This window comes from Pezoporus occidentalis, unplaced genomic scaffold (genome assembly GCF_034315485.1).
Source record: "Pezoporus occidentalis ecotype Australia unplaced genomic scaffold, CSIRO_AGI_Poc_V1 ctg67, whole genome shotgun sequence".
Lineage (NCBI taxonomy): Eukaryota > Metazoa > Chordata > Aves > Psittaciformes > Psittacidae > Pezoporus > Pezoporus occidentalis.
The window spans coordinates 2,513,287-2,536,911 of NW_026916019.1; the positions used below are offsets into that span (position 1 = coordinate 2,513,287).

General features: G+C 40.2%; 1 protein-coding gene across 8 annotated transcripts in view; it reads left to right on the forward strand.

Annotated features, from left to right (window-relative positions):
- The window catches only part of ARID1B (AT-rich interaction domain 1B), a 329,485-nt gene that overhangs the window by 99,526 nt on the left and 206,334 nt on the right, over positions 1–23,625 (forward strand). For all 8 annotated transcript variants that reach the window (XM_062640854.1, XM_062640859.1, XM_062640855.1 and 5 more), the window contains exon 4: positions 1,193–1,303. In XM_062640854.1, the coding sequence (XP_062496838.1) occupies positions 1,193–1,303 (111 nt within the window). The remainder of the gene's footprint in view (positions 1–1,192; positions 1,304–23,625) is intronic.

Genomic DNA, 23,625 nt, shown 5'->3' on the forward strand with positions numbered 1-23,625 from the left:
CAAGCCAGCTCTGTCACGGAGTTTGTGCATGAGCAGTAAGTGTCGGTCTGGACGCTGAGCTGTCTGAACAGCCCTTGGTAAAGCAGAACAAGGCAACGTTCAGGCTGCAGTGGGGTGGGCAGGGGTTGCTTCCCCTGCCCTGTCTTTGCACCAGGAAAGCGTGTGTTCCTTCAGCTGCGTGTCAAAACTGAAGGTGTGGGGGTGGCCGAAGCACGCTGAACTGGGAGTACACTTGGGAGGGGGAGAAGAGAATTAAACCGTTTAAAAACAACAGAGAAAAACCTTTCAAGGTGAGATATCTTTGCTAGCACTCAGGAACTGGTTCTTCAACTTTCCCTGCCAGTTACACATGCTGAAGTCAGTACTGTGTTTTCTGTTGTTTTCCTTGAAGAAGTTAGTGTAGAAGCTGCTGTAGTAGCTAAAATGAAGCCTGAATCTAAGGCTTTACGATGGGCAAGTGTGAAGTAAGCTTGTGTTGTGGGTTGTGGGACAGCAAAGGGGAGGTTGTTTAGTTGCTGTCACTGCCACTGTAGTGGGTATTGTGTTAGGCCATTATGTATGACTGCTTGGGCTTCTTGCTATAGGGAGGGAGGTAAGTCACCTTACCACAAAGCTGGTGTTGGCTTTGGATCTACACTTTGCTTCTAATCTGTCAGATGCACCATGTCTCCAGCAGAAGCAGCAACTGTGTTGTGCTACGACCTGATAGCTAGTGTTTGAAAGTTGTGTCGATGATAAATCTAGGGTTGTTGTAGGAGTCTGATTACGTAGCATGATTACAATCTTATTTTCAAGTCCGGTCTTCCACCTGCCTCAGTACTTCCATCAAAACGCTTGAGAATACATCTCAGTAGGATGAATGTATTGACCACCTAGTGCTTGCTACTTTTACAGTAAAAGGGGGTCATTTATTTAGCAGGCTTGTTTTTGTGTGTTTCCCCATCTTCCAGTGGTATGGTTCCATGGTTGTCAGCATGTTTCTCAGCTCCTTGCATTTCTTTACAAACAGTGCAGGTCATAGTGGTAGCTGTGAGGGCTTGATAATTCCATCACAACTGTTCAATAAAAATTTCTGATTAAAAAAAAATACAACCCATCAGCATTAAGCTGTTGTATTTTCACCCTTCTGTGATGTGGATTTAATTGCAATTACTAAGTCAGGTTAATAATTCTGTTACAACTGTTGTTTCAGGACATGTCTCAGGAAGGCTATGGAACCAGATCTCAACCCCCCATGGCCCCAGGAAAGCCTAACCATGAAGACTTGAACCTAATCCAGCAAGAAAGACCATCGAGCTTACCAGTAAGAAACTAATGCTTGTTTCAGTGTTTTAAAATTAAAGCAGTTTACGTAGCATTTCATTGCATCTAGGATGAGCAGATGATAAATACTGAAAGAAGAAATATTGAACAAGGTTGATCAAAAACTGTTTTTAAACATATGATGAGAACAGACAGCTTGTGTATAAGTGGACCTTGCTTAGGCTTGTTATGGTTCAAAATAGCACTATTTATGCACATGCATGTTTTGTGCTTGTGCACATATGTATTTGCATAGAGGAAATGGATTGACTTTTTTAGCTCTAGGAATTCTGTACTTGCACAAAACAATCTGTTGAGGAAGAGACTTTTTTCTGTGCCCTTTTCAAGGATTTCAATAGATTCTGGTTTAGAATACTGCTGCCAGGAGTTACTTGCTCCAAACCCTGAGCATCAGTAATGAGTTTGACATGTTAATTCTGCTACTGTCTACTACACTGCGGAAGTGTAGAAGTGATACTTGGGCTAGGTTGATCTTTTGGTTAGCAAACTATTTTGGACTAACATTTCTTAGTTTTTCTGAGTGCTGTGCATTGTGCTGTGAGGAAAACAGCACAAATTAATATACTTTGCAAAGACACTGCAGCTACTTGCATTTCTGAGTACCTTATTTCACTATAATGGAGAAAGTACTCCTTAGCCTTGTGTCTGTGTGCCCTTCGTGGTTTGGGGATTTTCTTGTTTGTTGGTAGTAATCCAGCATGAATTTAAACCAACTGGAATATGTTCAGTTTGAATGATGAAAATTTTTTATAAACTGTATGCCCACTGGCTTAGAATAATGCATCGTACTCATACAGAATACTTTCTGCAGTCCATTATGTATGTATTCATCTGCAGCTAGCAGAGAGATCTCTATGAAGAGTTTACCTTACTAAGACATGTAACAGATCTGGTAGTATGTAATGTAGTTTACCTCTGGCACATACAATGATAGGGCAGTAAACATCTGCACAGCATTTTAAAGTTATTTCTTTGACATGTAGGAGGGTATATGTTCCACAAGTTCTTTATGAGATGTTTGAGACATGCATGTTGCAGGAGAAGCTATGGAGACTTGTGTAAGAAGAGATACCCATTTGCTTTGAACCCTATATTTATTCCACAGTCTTTCAGGAAACCTTTTTTAAAAGTACTTATTTCTCTGACCAGGTCTCAAAAATGTATGTTGGCAGTTACCTTAAAAATAGTAGCTACTGTGGACATTGTTTTGGCAATAGCTGTGCACTTTAAAAAGCAGTGACATTAAAAGGGACGTTTCACCTCCCCCAGTTTTTCATGAGCAGTGTTCATTAGGGTAGAGAGAAGCGAATTTATTTATCAATTAAATGTTCTGCCAATTTGCCTATGGTTTTCTTAAACAGTTGTCCTACTTTTAATCCATCCTCTGTCCTACCTCCATCATCATGCTATCTAAGCAGAGTATTGGGTATTATCTGTGTCTCTGAGTATTTGGTATATTTAGTAGCTCATTATTATTATAGCAATGAGTAAGCTGGTAGTATTAACAGTGAATATTAACTCTTTTGGCCACATATCTTAAACTCCAAGTTAGTCCCAAATTCTCTTATTGAGACATCTCATTACTGAAAAGCTTTGATACGTAATCAGAAAGCACCTTGTGTACACAAAACCCCTGCTGTTTGGATATGGAAGGGAATGGGAGGTATTAACCATTTTGTATTTTGTTTTGGGTTTGGGTGTGTTGTTTGGTTGGGTTTTTGTTCATTTTTCAAATTGAAAAACAACTGCAATCCTTCATATGTGGCAATAAGGCTTTTTTTTTTGATAGTGTGATCAAACTCGCCATCATCTTGCATCCAAGGAAAGCGTCTTAGAAATTAGAAGCAATCCATATATTCAGAGTACGGTGAAACAAGGTAGATGCTTTAATATAGCTCTGAGGTATGGATGGCTTGACTGTATGAAAATGGTGTTTTTTCTCTGGAGCAAGAGAGTTCAGATTTGAACTGCTACAAAAACCTGTGATCACTATCCCTTGTTTAGTATTCCTAATTATAATGTCATTTTGGGATACTAAATACGGCTTCTTAAGTTTGTTTTCAAGGTAATGCTGTTCTTCAGGCTAGTAGTCAGTAAGTCATCTTTGTACAGCGAACCTTGAAATGATAGTGGTGTTATGCTTTTAATAAAATCTAGTTATGTTTTTTATTTCATGGTATTCTGGTATTTATACAATATGCCCGTTATCTTTTTGTTTCTTAAGGGCATTGTGTAAAATCACAGCAGCTACATAGCAAGCTTACATGACTGTCTAAAAACAACAAAAGAGATGTAATGCTAAATGGTGAATGGTGTTCTCTGATGTGGCTTTGAAAAGAGTTTTCCTTTGATGGATTTGAAGAAGAGCTGGCCACTTTCTGCAGCACTGAATGCTGGCTTGTGTCATCCTTTGGGGGACTTTTTTCAGCAGGTTTGTGTCACAGTAAGTGCAGCTGAACAGCTCAATAGTTGTTCCGTTTCCTTCACACATTGTATATAGAAGTCCTGGCATGAATGTTCCCATAAAGTTCAAAGCGGACAAATTTGTAATGTGGGTTGGTAACAAATGGCTACAAACAAAATATGGCTTTATTAGCTACTTCTAATGGCCTGTCAGATTCTATACAATGCTTGCTTTCCTTCTCCCAACTGCTCTGATATCTGGAGGGTTTGACCTGTGGGTCTCCGACCATGTGGAGTCACTGAGAGCCCAAATGAAAAGTTGCACAGAATAGTGCTCTGAGCAGTTTTGTTGGGGTCACAATTAGAAGGAAATCTCAAGCTTTTGAGAAAATATGGGAGTCAGGTACTCTGTGAGGAAAGGAAGTCATAAACAGAAACTGTTCCCTATTAGAGTGGAGGAATAAAGGGGTGAGAGGCTTGAATGAAATTGTCTGGAGAACAGCTACTAGAGAATATATTTATTGAGACTTAAGGGATAATAACAAAATGCACATTTCTGCTATTGTGAGAAAGCTGGAGCACGCTTACAGGAAAAAGCTTCCAAATGATGTATCTGCAGATTTGTTGTTGCAGTAAAGGAGCTTGTGTCAGCAGTAGGCTGTGTGTGTCTGTGAAGACTAATCCTTTATTTTGTCTTTAATGAGTAATTTTGTAAATGTTGGATTTTTGTTCACGTTGGGTTGTGTTGATAGAATGAAGAGCAGAAAACATAAATTAATTTTTATTGGCATGAGTGTGAAAGTCATTTTAGATAGGCATTTCAGAAAGTCATTTTTAGATAGTGATGGTTTTGCTATTACTTTCTTTTAGTAAGGTATTTTTTTTGTCCAATATCAGGTGTGCTTGTTGTCAAATGGCCTACTTGAGGTTGCCATGCTTTTGAAACACAGGTTTCTGCTGATTTTTTGTGTTGCAACCTATAGGTAAAGTTCTGTGGCTGCCTGAGGTGTTGTAAGCCCAGGGCAGTAGCAGTCCTGCTGTGTGCCCCACAGCATGCCAGCTGTGCCCTCCCATGTCCTCCACTGTCATTCCTGAGACCAGCCAGTGCATTTGACTTGGGGAGTTGAACCAGCTGAGAAACAGCCACTCTCTTTATTTCTGGGTTAGTTTTTGACTGAATCATTGTGTAATTGCATGGGTGCCACTGGTACCTCAGACAAGGAGATGGGAACCAGAATCTGTGAAGGGAAAGGAGACAGTAGGGACTGCAGCGGCTTTGATTTTAGCCACATTCTGAAAGACTGTATGATCTTCCTGGAAGGGTTTAAGATGCTGTCATTCTGTCAACTGAGACACGACGGCACAGCAGATCCCAGTGTTCACAGTTGGGCCCTGCAGCAGTCACAAAGCCACCGACAAACACAAGACACTTCACTTCTTTTTGTAAGGGTTCTGCCAGTTTACATCCCTGAGTGCAAGCCCAGAGGCATAAGCATGCACGGCTGGAGGCCGCTGGGGAGCTGGGCTTGTGGCAGCCCTCATCTGCATCAGTGTAAACTGTAGGGATATTGTGGCCTTAGTCTTACATCTTAACTTAGGCTCATCTTGCATTTACTGGAGGTCATGCAGTGTTGAAGGGGGAAGGTGGTTTCTGGAGTTGAAGAAATCAGTGCTTTATCTGGTCACTCAGAATTCTGAGTTCATGGATTAATTCTATGATATCACTTACTCGCTGGGTCCTCTCATGAAGGCAGAGCAGGTTCTATGGAAAACAAAATAGTAGCCAACAGTGGACATAGAATGCCACTTGTATCTTGTGCCATGCTGTGACTTGAGAAGTTTGTTTGTGGTTCTGCAGTGTCTATAGTTGTATGAACTTCAGTGTCAGGTAGGTCTCAAATACTGCATATTGTTGCTTGGACAGAGAAACTTTTTAAGTTGCCAGTTGCCTTGTTTCATTATGCTTAGTCCTGTGGAAAACAGTACATCTGCAATCCCTTCCTGATTTTATTAACTGCTTCACAGTTCTGTTTTACCTCATTTTAACGAGCCTCTAAAGGATGTTTTGAGTGCTTCACACTCATTCCTCTGGTTGACACACCTTTTTCATTGTAGAAAGAGGGTACTAAATTAGATTTCAGTGGATATCTGTTGAGAACTGCTAGTGAACTAAATGCAAGATTAGGTGTACTTGTCTCACAGAACAACATCCTTTCAGATGCATCTTGATAGGTGCAGGCTGTAAGGAAAATACATAGGATGATTGGGAATCCACATTCCCTGTTTCACTTCTAAAATATGAATTAGCTTGGAAAGTCATCTTGAGCAACAACACTCACTGAACAAATGCCTTTAATGGCTGAAGTCTTAATAGAGCAGGAAAACAGCTTCCAGCAGTATTTGAGAAACTGTGGTTGACACCAGGAGATGCCTCTTTTCTTAGCAGTTAAACTGCTGGGACAAGGGACTCTGGTGACATTTATACAGAGCTTAGTCCAGTAAGCCCTAATCATGATCAGGTTTGTGATCAGTACCAGAGTGTAAATACTAATCACCACTGTCACCCCTCTGGTAAGGATGAATCAGGTAAGAAAAAAAAAAAACAAAAAAGCTTGATCTAAATTTAACTGATGTTTTAAAATTCAGAATATTATTTCTGATTTGATGGGGGGGGGGGGAATCTGTAAATGGATTCTTGGTAACTCTTGGGAGGCAAATGCAGTTGCCAGTTGACAAATGCATGTGTAATACATGATAGCAAGTCTGTCCTGTAGTTATTTGCTTCTATTCATGTCTCTGTTGAAAATAACTGGGAGTATGTTAAACCACGAACAAGAAGGAAATACAAGTATGTAATACTTGTGAATTAAATTTTCCATCATTTTTACATCAAGTAGGATAAGACTGGTGTGCCTCTTTCCCACTTTCTTTTTTCTGCAGTGTTGTAAAATAACTGAATGATCTTGTTTTCCTTTGTTTGGGTCAAGAAATTTTAGCTGAAAATTGTTACTCTGTGAAAGAAGATTATTGACTCAACAAGCCTTCAATTTTCAGTGAATAACACTCCCACCATCTAGCTTCAGGAACATGTGGTGCATGCATTCTATTTTAAAGTACAGACTGCAATTTAAAACCGAGGCAGTTTGATGCCCCACTGAACTTTGTTTAAGCCTGGAATAAAAGGAAAAAAGCTTCAAGTTGCAAAGAAGTGACTAAGCTTTCTCAAAGGCTTTTCTTAGCCATTGGAGTTGGAAAAAGTTGCTATTTTTTCCAAGTAATTTTAATTCTAGAACAAATGCATTGGCTACTTTGGGGTTGGGGGATTGGTGGTTTGTTTTGGTTTTTTTGTTTGTTTGTTTGTTTCATTTTGTGGGGTTTTTTTCCTTATTGCCATTCCATGTAATACGCCTGTACTAGAACAAGATTCATACAATGCGTACGTATAGGGGTACCAAGTGCATGTATTTCAGTTTGTTTCTGAGGTGCAGAACATGCCCCATTGTTGGTGCCGATGGACATACAGATTGTGTGTGTGGGCTCTTGTTTGTGTCTTGGTGTCTATCAGAATAGTGGGTCAAATCCAGTGTAAGTCACTGCAGCGCCACCGACATCAGTGCTATTATCGGGGAGGGGGATGCACTTACACTTTGTGTGTTGTTGAAAATCTCAGCCTGCATGCTCATGCATGTTTTACACTGGCTTCAGTGAAGCCAGGATTTCACATGATGATCAAACTTGATTCATTGTCTGAGAGTCAACTTGTACATTCAGTTTAAGTCCTGTTTCTGGAGAAAAGTACAGTTAAAGTAATGCAGAGCAGCCATGGGCATATGTTGTCCATGTAGTGTTAAACTGAAACATTGAAACCAAAACTGTTGATTCTTCAACTAATTATTCTTGCTATTAAAGTTAAAATGTGTAATGTGAAGAGAAGCTCCTGTTGTTACTCGTGTTTTGTGCTTTACAGGATTACTTGATTTTGCTTGATAGATTGATCACATTTATTTAAAAAATAGTGCTAGGTGATTATTGAAGTATAAAACACTAATTTCACTAAGTACTATAAAAAAGATTCTTGGCTATTCCATCACCTTATGTTTTCAAAATACTTTACAATGTTTACATTAGCCCTGTAATAACCAGATTACTAATACAGGATCTAAGAAAATTTACAAATGAAAAAACGAAATGCTTAGTCTGGCCTGTACATGAAACTTACATGGAAAACATGCTAAGGGATTATAGATCCCAGTAGTGGTTGAAGTTGCAAAAAGTTGTGTTTAAATGGGCCAATGTTGTCCTAAGTGGAATATTAAAGTATTAGTAGTTTTTTTCCTTTTGAAGCCACAAGGAGTTGCACTAACATACTTGATACCTCCAAATACCAGGACAATATTGGTGTTGATTCAGGAATTAAAGAAACTAGATTTAATTTGGGTGGTTGAGGAATTTTTATTCCACCCCCATTGTCTCTCTCCCCCTGCCCCAAGGCTCCTGCCTCCATAGGTGGGGCAACTAACCTGCGCTTCTGATAGCCCCTGAACCGCTGAAGAAGCTTGCAGCCTGAAGTGAGGGGCAAGCTGAAAGCCCCCAGGGTTACTTTAATATGCAAGGCCATAAACTGTGGTAGCATGGGTGCCTCTGCATGCATGGCTCAGATGTACCTGCTGCAGGGGCAGTAACTGAACTAGCTGTCCCTTCAGTCAGCCTAAATTTCCAAGTCAGTGCTTTTCAGTTCTGCATTTGGGAATCTTAACTAGAATGGTAGGGGTTTTAATTTGCAGATTAACCTTTAATTTTTGAACATTTTACACAATATGTGTCCATGGATATAGTGTGTATAAAAGAATGCTTATCTTAGCTGCTTGTTTATTTGTAAATTTTGAGTTGATGGCTTACTATAAATTCCAAAGTTTAGTATATTCACTGGTGCCTGTCTTTGTTCATGCCTGTCTGAAAATTTGGATTACGACGCAGAAAGTAAGACAACAGAGTATTAATCACTTGAATACTATTTCAGGAAGTACCTGAGACACTGTAAATGTTTTCTTTCTTTTATTTTTACCCCAAGTATTCCTGTAAGATAGGATTTTTTTTTTCCAGAATGACTCCTTGTGCTCATCAACCGTTGTGAAGTGTGACCTCAGCTTCATAACCTTGACTAAACACAGTAACTCATTCTAACCAGCAACATCTGAAGCCTAGCAGTAGATAGCTTTTCTGTATCTTCCTCCATCCATTCCTGTCTGCTGAGAACAACATGTTGACTTCTCATGCTAATGTTCCAGCTTTCATATTAAAAAAAAAAACCAAATTTACCAGTCTTTGATGTGAAGGTCACTTGGAGTGGTCCTGGTCAGCTCCCTATTTCTGTGTAAGCAGATGTTTATGCAGTCACAGTCAATAGTCTGAAGATTAAGCCAGGTTTCACAGTGCTTTGTCTGATTGTTTATGGTGTATCCATAATTGCTTGGGATTTTAGGTACCAACATAGTGCAAATGGGAAGTGTCTGTAATGTATTGTTTGTTTTGATTGATTCATACATATGAATCCTGACAAAGTCAGTCCTGTGTGAGGCTTATTCATGTTTTGCTTTATTTTTTTGAGGTTTGAAACAGGTTTTAAAATTTCTCTCAAATGCGTTTTCTTGAAATCAAATGTCTTGTAATGCTTAAGCCTCCAAAACCTTTCTTCCTTTGCTGGAGTCATACATCTTAGATTCACTATCAAGTCCTCCCTTGAAGACAGTGATTCATGGTGGCTTTTTATAGAATCTGTGCTATATTGTGCTGTATGTGAGAAGTGCTTCTGAAGTGTGTTGCATGTAAATAGGCTTCCATTATCAATTTACCTTTAAAAATCTATATGCACACACACTAGATGAGAGGGGTTTCTGCATTTGTCTTTGGAAGGCACTGTACTTTTAATTCACTGCATCAGTTTTCCTTAACATCATGCAGATTATTCTGTGCCATTTCCCACACAATTCCAGACATAGTTTTGCTCTCACAGGAGTTTATAAAGAGGGTCCTATTTGAATCAGCAGTGTAATTGCAGGGGCTGAAGCATCATGGTGTGTTGAAATTAAGATAGAAAAGTTGATAACATCAGGAAAAGGGTACTTTCAGTTCCCAGTGTTAGGCTTTTGATTTCTTTCCTTCCATGTAAACAATTGCAGATGACCCTTTTAATCATCTCAACCTGTGAAATAAAACTTATTGCGTTACATTAGAATTAGGACCTGAATTTTGATGCACATTTGAATAATTGCATTAGTATAGGGAAATACACCATTCTGGGTCATTTACTTCACATCATAGTTAAGTGGCATGAATTTATAACTGAATGTGTGGTGTTGGTGTTGGGTTTGGGTTTGTTGTTTCTTTCCCCTTCAAGGCAGAATTTCACTTAATAGTTTGAAGTGATCATTTTGGGAAGTAATATAAAGATAAGCACGCATGAGAATTTGCATGTTTGCATGTAGTAATACATTATGCATCAGTAAGCTTTAGTAAGGGTTGCTGAATACACAGTAGTGGACCTAGTTAAGAGAACAAAGCTTGTTTTTATGCCATAGCATAAGGTGTAGACTCACGTGTATGTTTATAGTATCACAGATGATGAATTTTGCCAATGCATTCTGCACAGAAGATTATGAAAGAGATATAAAACATTATTTTTTTTGTTTCTTAAACTGCAAACTATACAACTGTTAGTGCTTGTTTCTCAAAAGTATGGAAATAAAGGAACTGGAAGCGATTTGAGATTTTTAAACTTGCTTGTTAAAAATCAAGTAAGTTAGCAAGCTTGTATAGGTAGATAAAATGGTGTATGGATTAAGTACATATATTGGCCCTGGTGAACTAATTTCTTATGGCATGGGATTAAAACTTAATGCAGACTGTTACCTTTCCATTTTAGGCTTTTACAGTGAACTGAAAGCCTTGCCAGTTTTTTTGTATGATACTGCAGTGGAGATGGAAGAAAAACTCCAGATTATCCCTTATTCAATTTACAGACCATGTCAAGATTTTAATAATAGGGCTTAATGAAAGCTTCATAAAACTTTTTTTTTTTCCATCCTGTTTATTGTATCATTAGACACCTACATGAAAGTAGGAAAAAAATAAACTTGTTCGGTACAATTTTCCACTCAGTTCTCCAGGATTTATTGTAACAAGGCTCTAGAATTTAAAAATCTATTTGGTGGTGGGTTGTTTTTTTGTTTGGTTTTGTTGGTTTTTCTTTTGTTTGGGTTTTTTTTGGAGGGGGGGGTGTTTTGGGTGGTTTTTTTTCCTAGCATCTCATGGTTGTGGCGTCATTTGGATTTTCTCGTAGTCCATTTTCTCTCCCATCTTCATTGCTTTTTTTTTGTTTGTGCCTTTAAAGAAGTCTTGGGAAGACCCACATATACACACACACACCACTGGTGTTTTTAAATGACTGCTCATTCTTCCTGCATGGCTTGTTAGACATTTTACCCCGTTGGAAATCACAGTAACAGTCTTTTTGATTCTATCCTGATGGATAACAAAGTATAGGAATTTTTTAGGCTCTGAAAGTCTTTGGCTGCTTCTGGCCAGAGGGTTATTCCAGTGCTTAGGCCCCAGCTCGGTGTGCGGGGGGCCCTTTGGGCAACCTACAGAGTTGTCTTTCTCCTCTGCAAAGAAACAGAGGTCAGATATCAGATCCTATGAAACACTGAGAAATGCACCCATACACGTACTCATATATAAATATTGTAACTCTTTAATTTTTGCTGGTTAGAACTAGTGATTTCTAGTGCCTGCTTTTTAATGCTTGTATTCAGAATAGTACAGGTCAGATTGAAGTCAATCCTATAAATCCTTTACCTTAGTTTTGCCAGGAAAACAAACTTTCCCCTCCTGTATAATAATTTTGATCACTTGACCTCCATTTCCATGGAGATGTGATCAGAGGGCTATAGTCAGCTAGCCACGCAGGCCAAGAACTATCTTCTGTCACTTGCGGTGTGCAATGAAAGTAGATTGGAAGAGTAATTAAAGGACTTATAGACTGACATGTTTTTCCTCTACCACCCACATCCATTAAAAATGTAACTTGGAAACAAAACACGTGATCAGCTAAGCAAAGGGTTGTTTGGTGTTTTGTTTTTTTTTTGTGGTTTTTTTTTTAAATTTGTTTAAAAGAAAACAACAACAAAAAAACCCACCCTTCTTTAGTCTTCAGTGTTTAAAATTACTACTTTTTCAGCAATCCAAGAGACTGTATACCCTTCCATGTATATTTGTATTTCACACAGACTCCTGATTCCTGCACGCTTAGTTTAGATGACATGGACTCAGTTTGGCAAAACCTGAATTTGTAGCCCACAGAACAAATACATTTGTAACTAAACAAGTGCAGAGTGGGCAGCTAATGCTCCTCCAAGGTCAGTCTAGGGTTGTTGATTCAGGGTCTCACAAGATTTGGCTCATGCTTGTGAGCAGTAGGTACCTCCCAGTCTTACCAGGGTGACTGCCAAAACCTGATAGCAAGTGCTGGCCTGCATTGTGCCTTGGGCCAGGAGCATATAGTTCAGGGACATGGTGTGGTGGTGTGTGCTGCTCGCCCAGCAGTGCCCATGGCCCAGTCAGCTAAAGGGCTGACATGTAATCTTTGGCTGAAGCACGTGCATGGCTCCTGTGCTTGTGTTAGCTGGCTAACTAGTATGCTTTGTACTGCTGTATGTGAGGTTTTGGTCTCTGACCGCTGTCAGATGGGAAGGTGCCTTTCTGGTAAGGAAACAAAAGCTTGTGGTGCTTAATGACCTGGCAAGAGGGGAGCAACGTGTCTCTATTTCTGCAGGACAGGGTTAGGTTTCCTTCAGATCAGGGTATGTATGTAATACCATTTAGATTATATATCTCTGTATATGGTAACAGAAAGAAAAGCACGCTTAAAGGTGTTGGGTTGTTCAGGGATCTGTCTTTTCAGCGGCTCCTCTGTCTCCTGTCTAAGGGGTTTGCAGGTTAACCCAGCTTTAGTAAGCAGAAAGGGACTATATTACCTTTATGTTGGTTTTGGCACACAGCTGTGATGCTGTGGGCAACATGGCACCTGAGAGAACTGCTCTCCCTCCCAAAGACTTGGTGAAGCAGATTTAAAAAACAAAATGCATCTGCACTTGAATTCACGGCTTCCTGGGCAGCACACCATACTATTGCTACACTACAACACCCGCTCTATAGATTGATTTCTAAGTGGATATTTTTGTCACGCTTAATAAGAGCGAGCATATTGATGAGACAACAGTGTATAACCGAACATCTGTTTTTTCTGCACTACTGTTACTCTTAATTGCCAGTATCCACACAGTGGCAAAACTTGAAAGTGAGCTTTCGCCTTCCCTGTGAGGGTTTTCTCCACCGAACCAATCTTGCAAGTATCCCGTACTCTTTTCAGGTAGGGTGAAAAAATGAGGAGGACTTCTGCTGTTGTTGTTGAAAAAGTGAAAACGACTTCTGCTGTTGTTGTCGGAATGACAGTGTAAAATTAAAAGCGCGTTGATTTAGCAAGCTCGGATTCTTCCTCCTGGCTGGGACAAGGGGCTCGGCCTCCTGTGCCGCCTGCTGCCCGCATGGAGCGGCGCCTGGTGAAGGCACCGGTAGGAGCTCTCCGAGGAGGTTCGGCGAGGGCCAGGGAGCGGCCACCCTGTCCCGCAGCCTCGCGGACCTGACGGAAGAGAAGGGTGGTGGGCGCCGTTCCCGCCAGCACGAAGCGAAGGCGGGCTGTAAGGGCCCGGCGCTCTGCGCCTTCCCTCAGGCCGGGGGCGGCGGGGGACTCCCCCGGGGCCGGGCGGGCGGAGGTTCAGGCGGCCTCGAACGCGTCCTGGGCATTTTTATAATTGATCATCAGCTGACACCGCCCGGGCAGAGAGCTCTCACCGCTCCCTCTGGCTGCTGGAAGTCTGAAATTACATCTTTGTCTTTGAAGTCGGGCGCACTGTTAGCGTCGTCATGGCGACGGGGCGGGTAATGGCCTCCGCCGAGCGGAGGCTGGTATTTAGCGCTGAGCGTAGCTCTGCACAAGGCCTCGCTCTCCAGAGCGGTTACTGAGCTGTCCCCTGTTAGAAAATGTTTAAAAACTGCATTTTTACATGGCATTACCGGATTAATAGTCATGGTTATTTCTTTTTAACTGCAAGGATAAAAGCATTATTCCATTAAATGGGTAGGTTTCCCCCACCTCCTTTGGTTTATGCATTATTAACACAAGCTTTCCTGTTTTGCTTGTAACATTTTATAGGCTCTTTCAAACATGTAGTCAGATTTGCTCTGCTGTGCTTTTATTTTTCAGGACTTAACCCTTTCTCTCCTTGATCATGTCTTAAAAAACTTCGAGACAAGCCTCTAGCAGTTCTGGTTGCTCCTGTTTAATGTGTTAAAAAACAGAAGGCGGCAGCTTCCTCCCCTCCCCCCCCCCCTTTTTTTTCCTTCTTTTTTTTTCCTTTTTTTTTTTTACTATTTTTTTAAGAATTCTACTTTTTTTTAAGCATTCTTGAGAGTTATGCAGATGGGTCTGTTCTTGTAATTTAATTGAAGCAAATGCTGAAGTCAGCACATGTGGACCTTGATATATCTGGGAAGGGTCTGAGTTGAGGAAGTATTTTGGTCTTTAGTTTTAATTCGTATGCTTATCTTCCCTTCTGTCCTTAGTGTTGCCACCCCACTCTGTACATGAAGCATTTTGTTGGCAGCCTTCTAAAGAGGCTCACCTTGTGTCTGAGAGACAGGAGACCAAAAATTCCGAAACGATCCAGGGGACATGGTATTTACTCCTATTGCCGTACTCTTTAACATGGAGCCAATGAAATACATCTAGACAACCAAAAGTATTGTTACAAACACAAGCTGCAGTCTTTGTTTCACTTTTCCAGTGCTCTAAAATACAGCTTTCATTTTAGTCTCTAGTAGGAGGCATACATCCAAGTGCAGTCAAGTGCTGTGGATACAGGGATTCAGTCATCCCTGCTGACACAAATGTTCTGTTAAAAACTTAGAGGCTAACAAGCAAACCTGGAATTCATATTTCTCTCCAGCCTCCCCACCACTCCACTCCACCTCCACCCCCCCACCCCCCAGTGAATTTGTTGTTATGGGGTGCTTACTGGCACCTTTATCTATTTGTATCTGTCACAGATTCTGCTTTCCTTAAACGTTTCCAAGGACACTCAGGAAAAGACAGATGCTCCTTTTTTTTTTTTTTTTTTTTTTTCGTTTTAAATTGATGTCATACAGAAACATTGATGTAAATGGTACCTCTTGTGGGATGGACTTTTGGCTTCTGGACAGTGGACCAAATCTTTGAGATGTATTTTACCTATCCAGCTGTTCTGTAGACCACACTCAGGTCTCTGAGCGGGGAGACTATGTCTGCAGGGCTCTTGCTCTCCCCCCACGTCTGTGTCTAGCACTCAGTGTCTCAAAGCTCTGTGTTTGTTCCTGTATGCAACTTTTCCCCTGTGGACTCCCACAGACACCTTTGGGTAAACAGCACTGCTTCTAAAACTCTAGTGAAATACATTTCCTACCACAGGGAGTAGCCAGGATGCATGAAAAATAGATAGTCAACCCATCTCTGACCACCTGAGACCAGCATGAGGCCCATCTCTACTCTTGGTCAGCAGCAGCTGGAGGCTGTGTTGCAGCCCAGCCTGGAGTTAGTGTGTTGTAGTGTTGGTGAATGTGGCAATAATGTACTTTTATTTTGCATTATATATGTGGTTTTAAAAATTATGTTTAAATATATATATTTTTTAAAAAGGAGTCTTGGCAAATCTGCTCCACGTGTGGGTACAGTATTGTACAACTGCATGTATTAAATAGGCCATACTAGAGGTTTACTCTCATCTCCTGGTTTTGTGGATGTGAATTTCATCCTTTGAGTTGCATTTTCCTTAAATCTGCAAATTCTGGGAAAATTGAACAAAACAGTTTACATTCCATGAATAAGAAATTACTAATTGCTTATAAAACAGGTGTATCTTTATCTATACAGGGCTTTTTAAAGTTGCTGCTTAATCTTTTTTCTTTTTTAATCACTAAGTAAACATGTCTCAGCAGTTGCTGCATGTGAAACCAAAACCTGGATGTGGACAAAAAGCAAACACACTACACTAATTTTCATTAGCATATCCTATCTCCTAGAACATTTATTTTTTCATCTCCTTGTAAATTGATTTTTCACGTGCTTGTGACTGATATTTGAACTGTGTGTTTGTAGTAACTGATTTATGTAAAAGCTGGTCCTGGATTCCCAACATGAATATATTATGGAGGTGACCTACTGGGTCCATAGTTAAGGTTGCACAGAGTTTTCACTTAAAATGATGTTTAAATCCCTTAATTAAACATTAAAACTCCCATGAATTCTCAAACATAGACTGTTTCAATAAAGAGGATAAACTTTAATTATTTTAGGTACTCAGTGTTTTTCTTAGCGCTGTATTTGCAGAATTCAGAACAACTTAAAATTATTCCTTCCTTGTTTTTTTCCAGAGTTCCTGGTATTTTCACTTTGTCTGTTCTTTTAGAAATCTTTTGGCTAAGCCTTTCATTGCTGTAAGTTGTTGTATCTGTTGACTTCATACAACTATGACAATCTACATAAAAGAATTCAACCAAAACCAGTTCATCTTTAATTATAATAAAGCATGATACAGAAGAAGACACAGAAGACATATGCTGAGAATGCTCTGTATATTGTATGTTTTGACGTGGGAGTGAGACGGTGTATTGGTTATTTATAGCTGATACCAGTCTTTGACCCCGATGATTTGGAATGAAAAGGCTAGAGAGCCTATTTAAAGAAATCCCATGGGGAAACAAAATCCAGACTCACACTTAAACACCAGTAGCATCTCTTCTGTACAGGTGGCTATTTCCGAATAATAAACAACAGCTACAAAGGTCCCAAAAGTGGGTGTAAAATTCCTTCTGCTTTTCCCCATCTCCTTATTCTTTGAGGATCTGTTTCAAACTTTGTTGATATCAGTCTTTTCACTGATTGCAGTGAGCTCTGGATTGGGCCTTGCTGAAAAACAGTGTATTTGCATACCATATCCAAATGAAGAAATGGTTTCCTTTAGAAACTAATGTTACCTGTGTAAGTAGTATCTGTATTCAGACCCCTTAGTCTGCAAATAGAGACAAAATAGAGAAGAAACCCTTACTCCTCATTAGCTTAGGGTCTAGGGAAAGTCTTTTGTTCAAGTGTTTTTGGTCAGGATCTGTGTTTTCCTGTCATTTATGGCTGCCTGCCACTGTGGTCAGGTGTGCTTATCAGTTCAGGTCTCTTAAGCATTGAAGCACCAACAGCTACTGTTTCTTAATTATTTTTGAAAAAATTCTTTTCCTGTTATCAGCAGCTGCTGGGCTTTATAAAAATGCTCACTACTTTTTATGTGAAAGCATTGTTTCGGAGTGGCTAGTTCTTTCATTTTGGAATAGACAAGCACTATATCCTGAGATTGCATACCAATACCACAAAAATTCAGAATGACCTATTAATTTGAAGAATTGCTTATTGCTTTAGGCATTGGATGAAAAGCAAAATTGACAGGAAGTTCTTGTCTCCAACGCAGGAGTAGGTTCTCAAGCTCTTCCAGAGTGGGGAATTGATATGTTGGAAATGAAAAGGCTTTTTGCACATGCACAGTGCGAGGTTCATGTGGAAAAGCATGGGAACAGAAGCTGCTGGGCCTGAAATGCTCCTTTGTTGGTGGTGATCTTGCATTTTGCTGACTCAACTGTGTGTGTACTTGCACAGTCTAAAAACAAAAGCATAGTGGAGAGGAATACATGAGGGCAGCAACTAGTGAAATAATATGGAGAGTCTAATTTGTATGGGTTGGAATCTAATATTACTATATTAGTGGTAATTTTATAATTTGGGGGTGTGGGGGGCTTGCTAGCCTGTGCACACTCTCTTTATTATTTTATTTTTTTTCAAGGGGGGTGTGTGTGTATGATGTTAAAAAAGCCCTAGATCCGAGCACAGTATGTACATTGTGGCAGCAAGGGGTTAAAGAGATGTAATTATGCATTCTTCAGTAAGTGTTCAGCAGTCAGCATTACAGCTAGCTGTACAGGAAGCTGGTGGGGGGGGGAGATGACAGAGGGAGAATATGGAGATAAGGTCAGATCCGAGGATTCTCCTAGGGTTTTCTTGTGCTTGCTTTTCCTTTGTGGCTTACTCTACTCTCTTCTGGTAGAAACAGAAGAAAGCATTATGGCCTGTTAGTTCCTCTGATTGATAATGTACACTTAATCGCTTTTCTTTGTGGTAGAGGTGAATTTATGGGTTTAGTTTTTCAAGGAGTTCTGAGCTATCCCAGTACTTGCCATGGTCCTTGTATATTCCCAGCCCTTAGTTATTGCCAGGAGTGTATTGCAACCTGTGAACACTGAACATTTCAATAAACACTGTTTCTCAGCTGTGGTTCACCCGTTCTGTTTGAGAGGATTTTAATTTCCAGCAAATCCATCTACTGGATACAGTTTGTTTTGCACCTTTTGGGGCGATTTGGATGGATGGATGGAAGCTCTTGTGGAGGCAGTATTTCAGGCTGATCTGACTGATAGAGGTAAACTTTCATCACTGCTGACAGCCTTTGAGGACCAAGGGGAAAAAGCAGGGCAGTTCCCCCCCCATCCTTATAGTTGCATTGTTGGAACAAGAGGTTGTGGAGTGTTTTAGAACAGCTGCAGTAACAAAGCAGAGCATGTAAAATAGGTAGAATACCTGGAATGTGGGCTACCCTGTTACTTCCGCCCTGTGAGTTAGCCTGAGGTCTGACTTGCTGAGTCATTCAGTACACCAGAGCCTTCTTTTTTTACTGAACAAATTTAATTTGCAGCTGGATTTCAACATAACGGCAAAGCATTTCTGGGAGATATTTGTGTGTTTGGTAACATAGTGGTCTGAAAGGTGGTGGTGGTGGGGGGTTCTCCCCCGTTTTTCTTTCACATGGTACAGTTTTCATTTTTTCACTGGGTACTTTCCCTGTTTAATTAAATGGGAAGAGCTGCAGAAGAGTAAACGAATGGGATTTCTTCCATCATCTTCCTTGAAACAAGAAAAAATCCAACAGACACACATTAATGCACACCCCCACTGATCCCCTGAATCCCCGAATAGCTCTTCTTTTGGGATAAAGTTCTTTAGCCTTGCTATTGACCTTATGGGGATGGAGTCTTGTGATTCCCCTAGAGAGAGGGGAGGGTGAGTTTGTCAGTTTACATGCTGGTGCAGAGTTCCTGGCAACAATAGCCTTTATGTTAAGTGAGTTAATTGCATGGGTCTTCTGAAATGCAGCATTAGGGAACAGTCTACCCCTAAGGACAACTGAAATCTTTCCTCCCACCCTTGTTAAAAGCCAGTTTAAAGCTATTGATTTCTTTCCCTGCAAAAATAACAGTTAACTCCCATCATACTTCTCCTCTCTGTTTCTTAACTTTCTCTTTTCCCTGTTTTTATCATTTTAACTGTGCAAAATTCTGAAAAGGTTGCTGTAAGCAGGAAGGGTAGTCTGATAAGTGTATTTCCTAAAGCTTTTGGCCTTTCAAGCTTCCTCTTATGGTAAGGTTGAACTGTGCCGATAACTTGGATTGAGACGACAGGGGAGTAGTGTGCAATACTTTCTGCTTCCGATAGCTCTTTGTTGATCTAAGAGAGAGCACTTAGAGAGTGGTAGGTCATTTATGTGATTATGAAGAGCACTTGGTTCTCTCTTATTCAAGATGGAAAAATAATAGTTTTTCAATAAGAGGTCGCTGTCAAGATGACATTGAATGTGACTTCTCTTCCCTCTTCATTCCCTCCCCCACTAGAAGAAAAGCAGCACTGAACAACCCAGGATAGGGCTGGATTTTTCCAAATCCATGTGACTTTCTCTCTTCTTCTGTTCTTTGTTCATTTTATTTCTCACCATTTCCTCTGTGTGTAATGTTTATGTTTCTTCATGGTGCCTGGATGTTTATGGTAACTGGAAATTTAAAAATAAATGTCATACATGTAGGGCTCTGTGTTTTTTAAAGTCTTGTTTTTCTGCTTTGCAGAATTAGCTGTGAATGTGTGATGTGGTATCTGCTTGGGTGACAGATGTCCATTCCTGAATGATGCTGTGTTCCCTTTGTGCTTTATTTATGGAGTGATTTGCTTCTAAAATAATCTCTTATTAATCTTTTCCAAACTACACTTCTGTATGTGCTCTTTTTACATGTGCCATCATTTAGGGTACCAGACTAAAACCTGAAATTACTCCTAAAAGCTTTGTTTCTAAAGCTAATAATAGTGATATAACACTGTCATTTTTGATGTGTCCTTTCAGAACTAGGTTAAATGTGTAGTTTGGTTTTGCTTAGTGATTTTTTTGTGTGTTTGTTTCCTGTAGCACTGGTGTAATGAAATTGTATTTTAATTTAATTCACTTATCAAATGAAAAGACAACACTAAACTTGTCCTTTTTTTAATCTTAGGTTTGCTTTTATACCTCAGAAAAGGAACTGTATCCCCAAATTAGGATGCAGTTGCTCAGAGTACAGGACATAATGTATTTTCAAAAATAATTAACAGTTACTCTAGGGTTAATTTAATTAAAGCAGCATTGAACATCAGCAAACACCTAGTTCCTCACAAATTTCCTTTTAGTAAACTTTACTAAATGTGGTTTCAGCATGGTATGGGGATGAGCAGTGGAATATGTATCATTCCTTACATTAGGGAAGACCTTTTCAGATTCTCTTATTTGCAGTCTAAAATAAAGTGCTGTATAAAGTGTGTTGAGATTTTTCAGGTGTTTGCCTGTTGAGATATTGAAAATAGCTGGACTTTTGAAATTCTGGTTTTTGGAAAACCAAAACTGTTTTGGAGCCAGTTGAGGGAAAACTGGAATATTTTGGGTTTCTTCCTAAACTGTTTTTTACATAGTTTTCTTTTTAAATGTTGGTATTAGCAATGAACAGTAATGTGGATTTCCAATTAAGATACCTCAAAGTTAAATAGGAAGTGCTGAGAACTTCCAGGATTTATTGGTCAACCATCTAAAACTCAGGGAAATTTTGCACAAGGCTGAAAAAGCATAGTAATACCATTGATATTCAGTGAGCAGACTGGAAACTTCTGGAAGTTGGACTTGGCTTCTCACAGAAAGTAATCTTGCTTAACTTCAGTCTTGGATGTAGAATTTGTTTGGACAATTGTATTTCATGAAAGCAAGCTCAGGATCAGGCCGGAGTATAGATGGTGAGTATTGAGCAGTGACACCTGAACAAAGGCTTTAGTTCTGGCTCTATCAGGTGAACTCTTCCTGAGGGCACTTGCTGTGCTTCAGCCCCCAGAATGTGCAGTTTTTCTGGAAGCTTGCTTGATTCCTCTTAGGACTTCTATAGAGAAGTGGCCTTGCGGTCTCAGTGGCAGATCAAGCTGTGTGATGCTGGAGTGGAACTATGTTAACATTGCAGTTGGTATCAGGAGCAGGCTTTTGAAGCGACTCTCTGGTTAAGCCCTGTTGCCATACTTTGGTTCACATTACCTAGTGGGCAAGGAGCAGGTTGGTGTCCTTTTGCATGAAACTAAAATGAAAACTGTGCCCCAGGAGCCTGCCTAATGCACTACAGCTGCTAGTGGTGCTCAATCCCTGGGCTGGACTGGCATTCAGCCCCCCAACAGGGGTACAGTGTAGGTGTTGGGTGCTCAGCACCAAGCTGCACTGCTTGTGCTACTTCTTACAGAGCTGCACCACTAGCTCTGACAGGCATAGCCTTCCCTTTCAATTTGAGATGCTGCTGGGCTGCATCTGGATGTTTTACATAAGGTCTGGATCCAAAGTCCTTTGAAGTCTTTGAATGACTTCCATTGACTTTAATAGGCTTTGTGGCAGGCCCTAATGATTTGGTTGTGATGTGAAAAGGGATGTTCAGAGATTTTTCTATAATGAGAAAATGTTACCTTTTAAAGAACAGAGTTCAAATAGTCTGATCAGTTCTCAAGTGGAAGTGAGCTTCTTGCTATCTCCTGGAATCCTTTTGTCCCTGTCAAGAAAAATGTCAGAAAATTAGTGCTCCTTGCTCAAGTTAGGTCCAAGGTTGAAATTAGCAGAGGAGTTTTGGGTCATGGATTGAACTGTGCTGACAAGCAGTGGAGGGATTTGCAGTGTGCAACTGTCTGCTTCTCTCAAAATTGTGTTCTAAGCGCCTCATTCTTACCAACAGTCACTTTGCTCACAGTTTTGAAGTAAAAGAGCAGAAGGAAAAACCCAGCTAATGTTCATTCACACTAACACTGTTCTGAGTGATACCATAGGTCTAAAACCAGCACTGATTAAAAAGATCTCAAGTTTGTTTTTAAAGGTGAGGATGGAATAGAAGGTATTTCTCTGCCCTACTAACTGAATAACAAAACTATCCATTTCCTTGTATCTCACACATGACCCTTCTCTCTTTTCCAGAACAGTTTCTCGACTTATTTTTTTGTGTGCAATTAAATCTTTTTATCACATACGGTGTTGTTTGATCAGTATCCAGAAAAGCTTTTCTTTTCCTGTTTCTCCTGAGTACTCTCATGTGAAGTAGGAAATCAGCTTACTGCTTTAACAAATTAGTGTGGATGGCTTGGATCTGTTGAACTTATTTAATGTATTATTTTATTTACTTAGTCTTCATCTTCCCATAATTATAAAAATATGTACTCTTCTTTTTTTTTTTTTTTCTTTCCATAAGAGGTGTATACTATAATAATGATGTTTAAACGATCTAAGAACAAAGCATAGCTCCATTTCATCATTGGACATGGGGATCTAGGAGAATATGCATTTACAATCATGTAATTGTATGTGTTATCCTGCGATGGTTTGTCTTAATATTTTTATTTGTACATGTTCATGGAAGAGTTCCTCTGAATTTGCACTGGGGCTGATTTATCACAGTTATCCTTGGTTTACATCTGCGTAATTACTTTGAAATCACTGAACTTAGGCCGATACAAAATTGCAGTAGTGGTGAATTAGGGTCGTGCTTTTGATGGTGCTTTTTATTCTGGTTGAAATATTCTCCTGATCCAGGTGAGGATGAAATGTTGTACTAAGCTGTGAGATGTTTCACTGATTGGGTTCATGCTGCTTATCTGTCAGCACTTCCATTCTTAGGAGCTCTGTTTACTGCAGTGATTTCTGTGTGCCTTGGAAATGCAAAGGAGTGGGGAGAAAAGTCAAAATTCCTTGCTTTCCTGGTATTTATGCACTAGCTGTAGCTGAACAAAGTGGTCCTGAGGGTCTCACACTGTATTTTTGTAAAGGCATTATTCTGTCCTTTGGTTTGGCTTTACAACAAAACAAAACCACCAAATGCAAAGACCTTCTTTAAACTCTTCTCATTTTTCCTATCTGCTTTGAAGCAATGGATTAGCTTGTTAAAAGAAAATGCATAGGCAGGTGTTACCAGAAGGTGGTTTGTGTTATCAGGAGGTGGAGGGTGCCGATGGTATTCAGAATACGTAAATAAAATGCATTGTCAGGACACGTCTGTGGTTGTGTCTCTGTCAGCCTTTCACAATCCCTGTGTTCCTCTCATCTCTGAAATACAGGCCTTGGAAGTGATGGAAGGAGACCAGCTGATAGTCCTCAAATAAGCCATCCCTGTGTACTGTCCTTTTGTTTCGTTTTCAAAACCTCCTCTATCGGAGGGAAGCAGTCGCAGAGCCTGCATGCTGTCATGCAGATCTAAAGAACGTCATTTGATGCCGGGGCTTGGTGTTGCCATAGTCTCGGCTGTGGGGCTTATCCGCTCATCCCGGGACCTCTGGCTTCCCTGGCTGGGAGTCATCAGGGTGCTCCCAGCCTGACATCAGGGAGCCTGTGTGGCTGGAAGTGGTGCTGC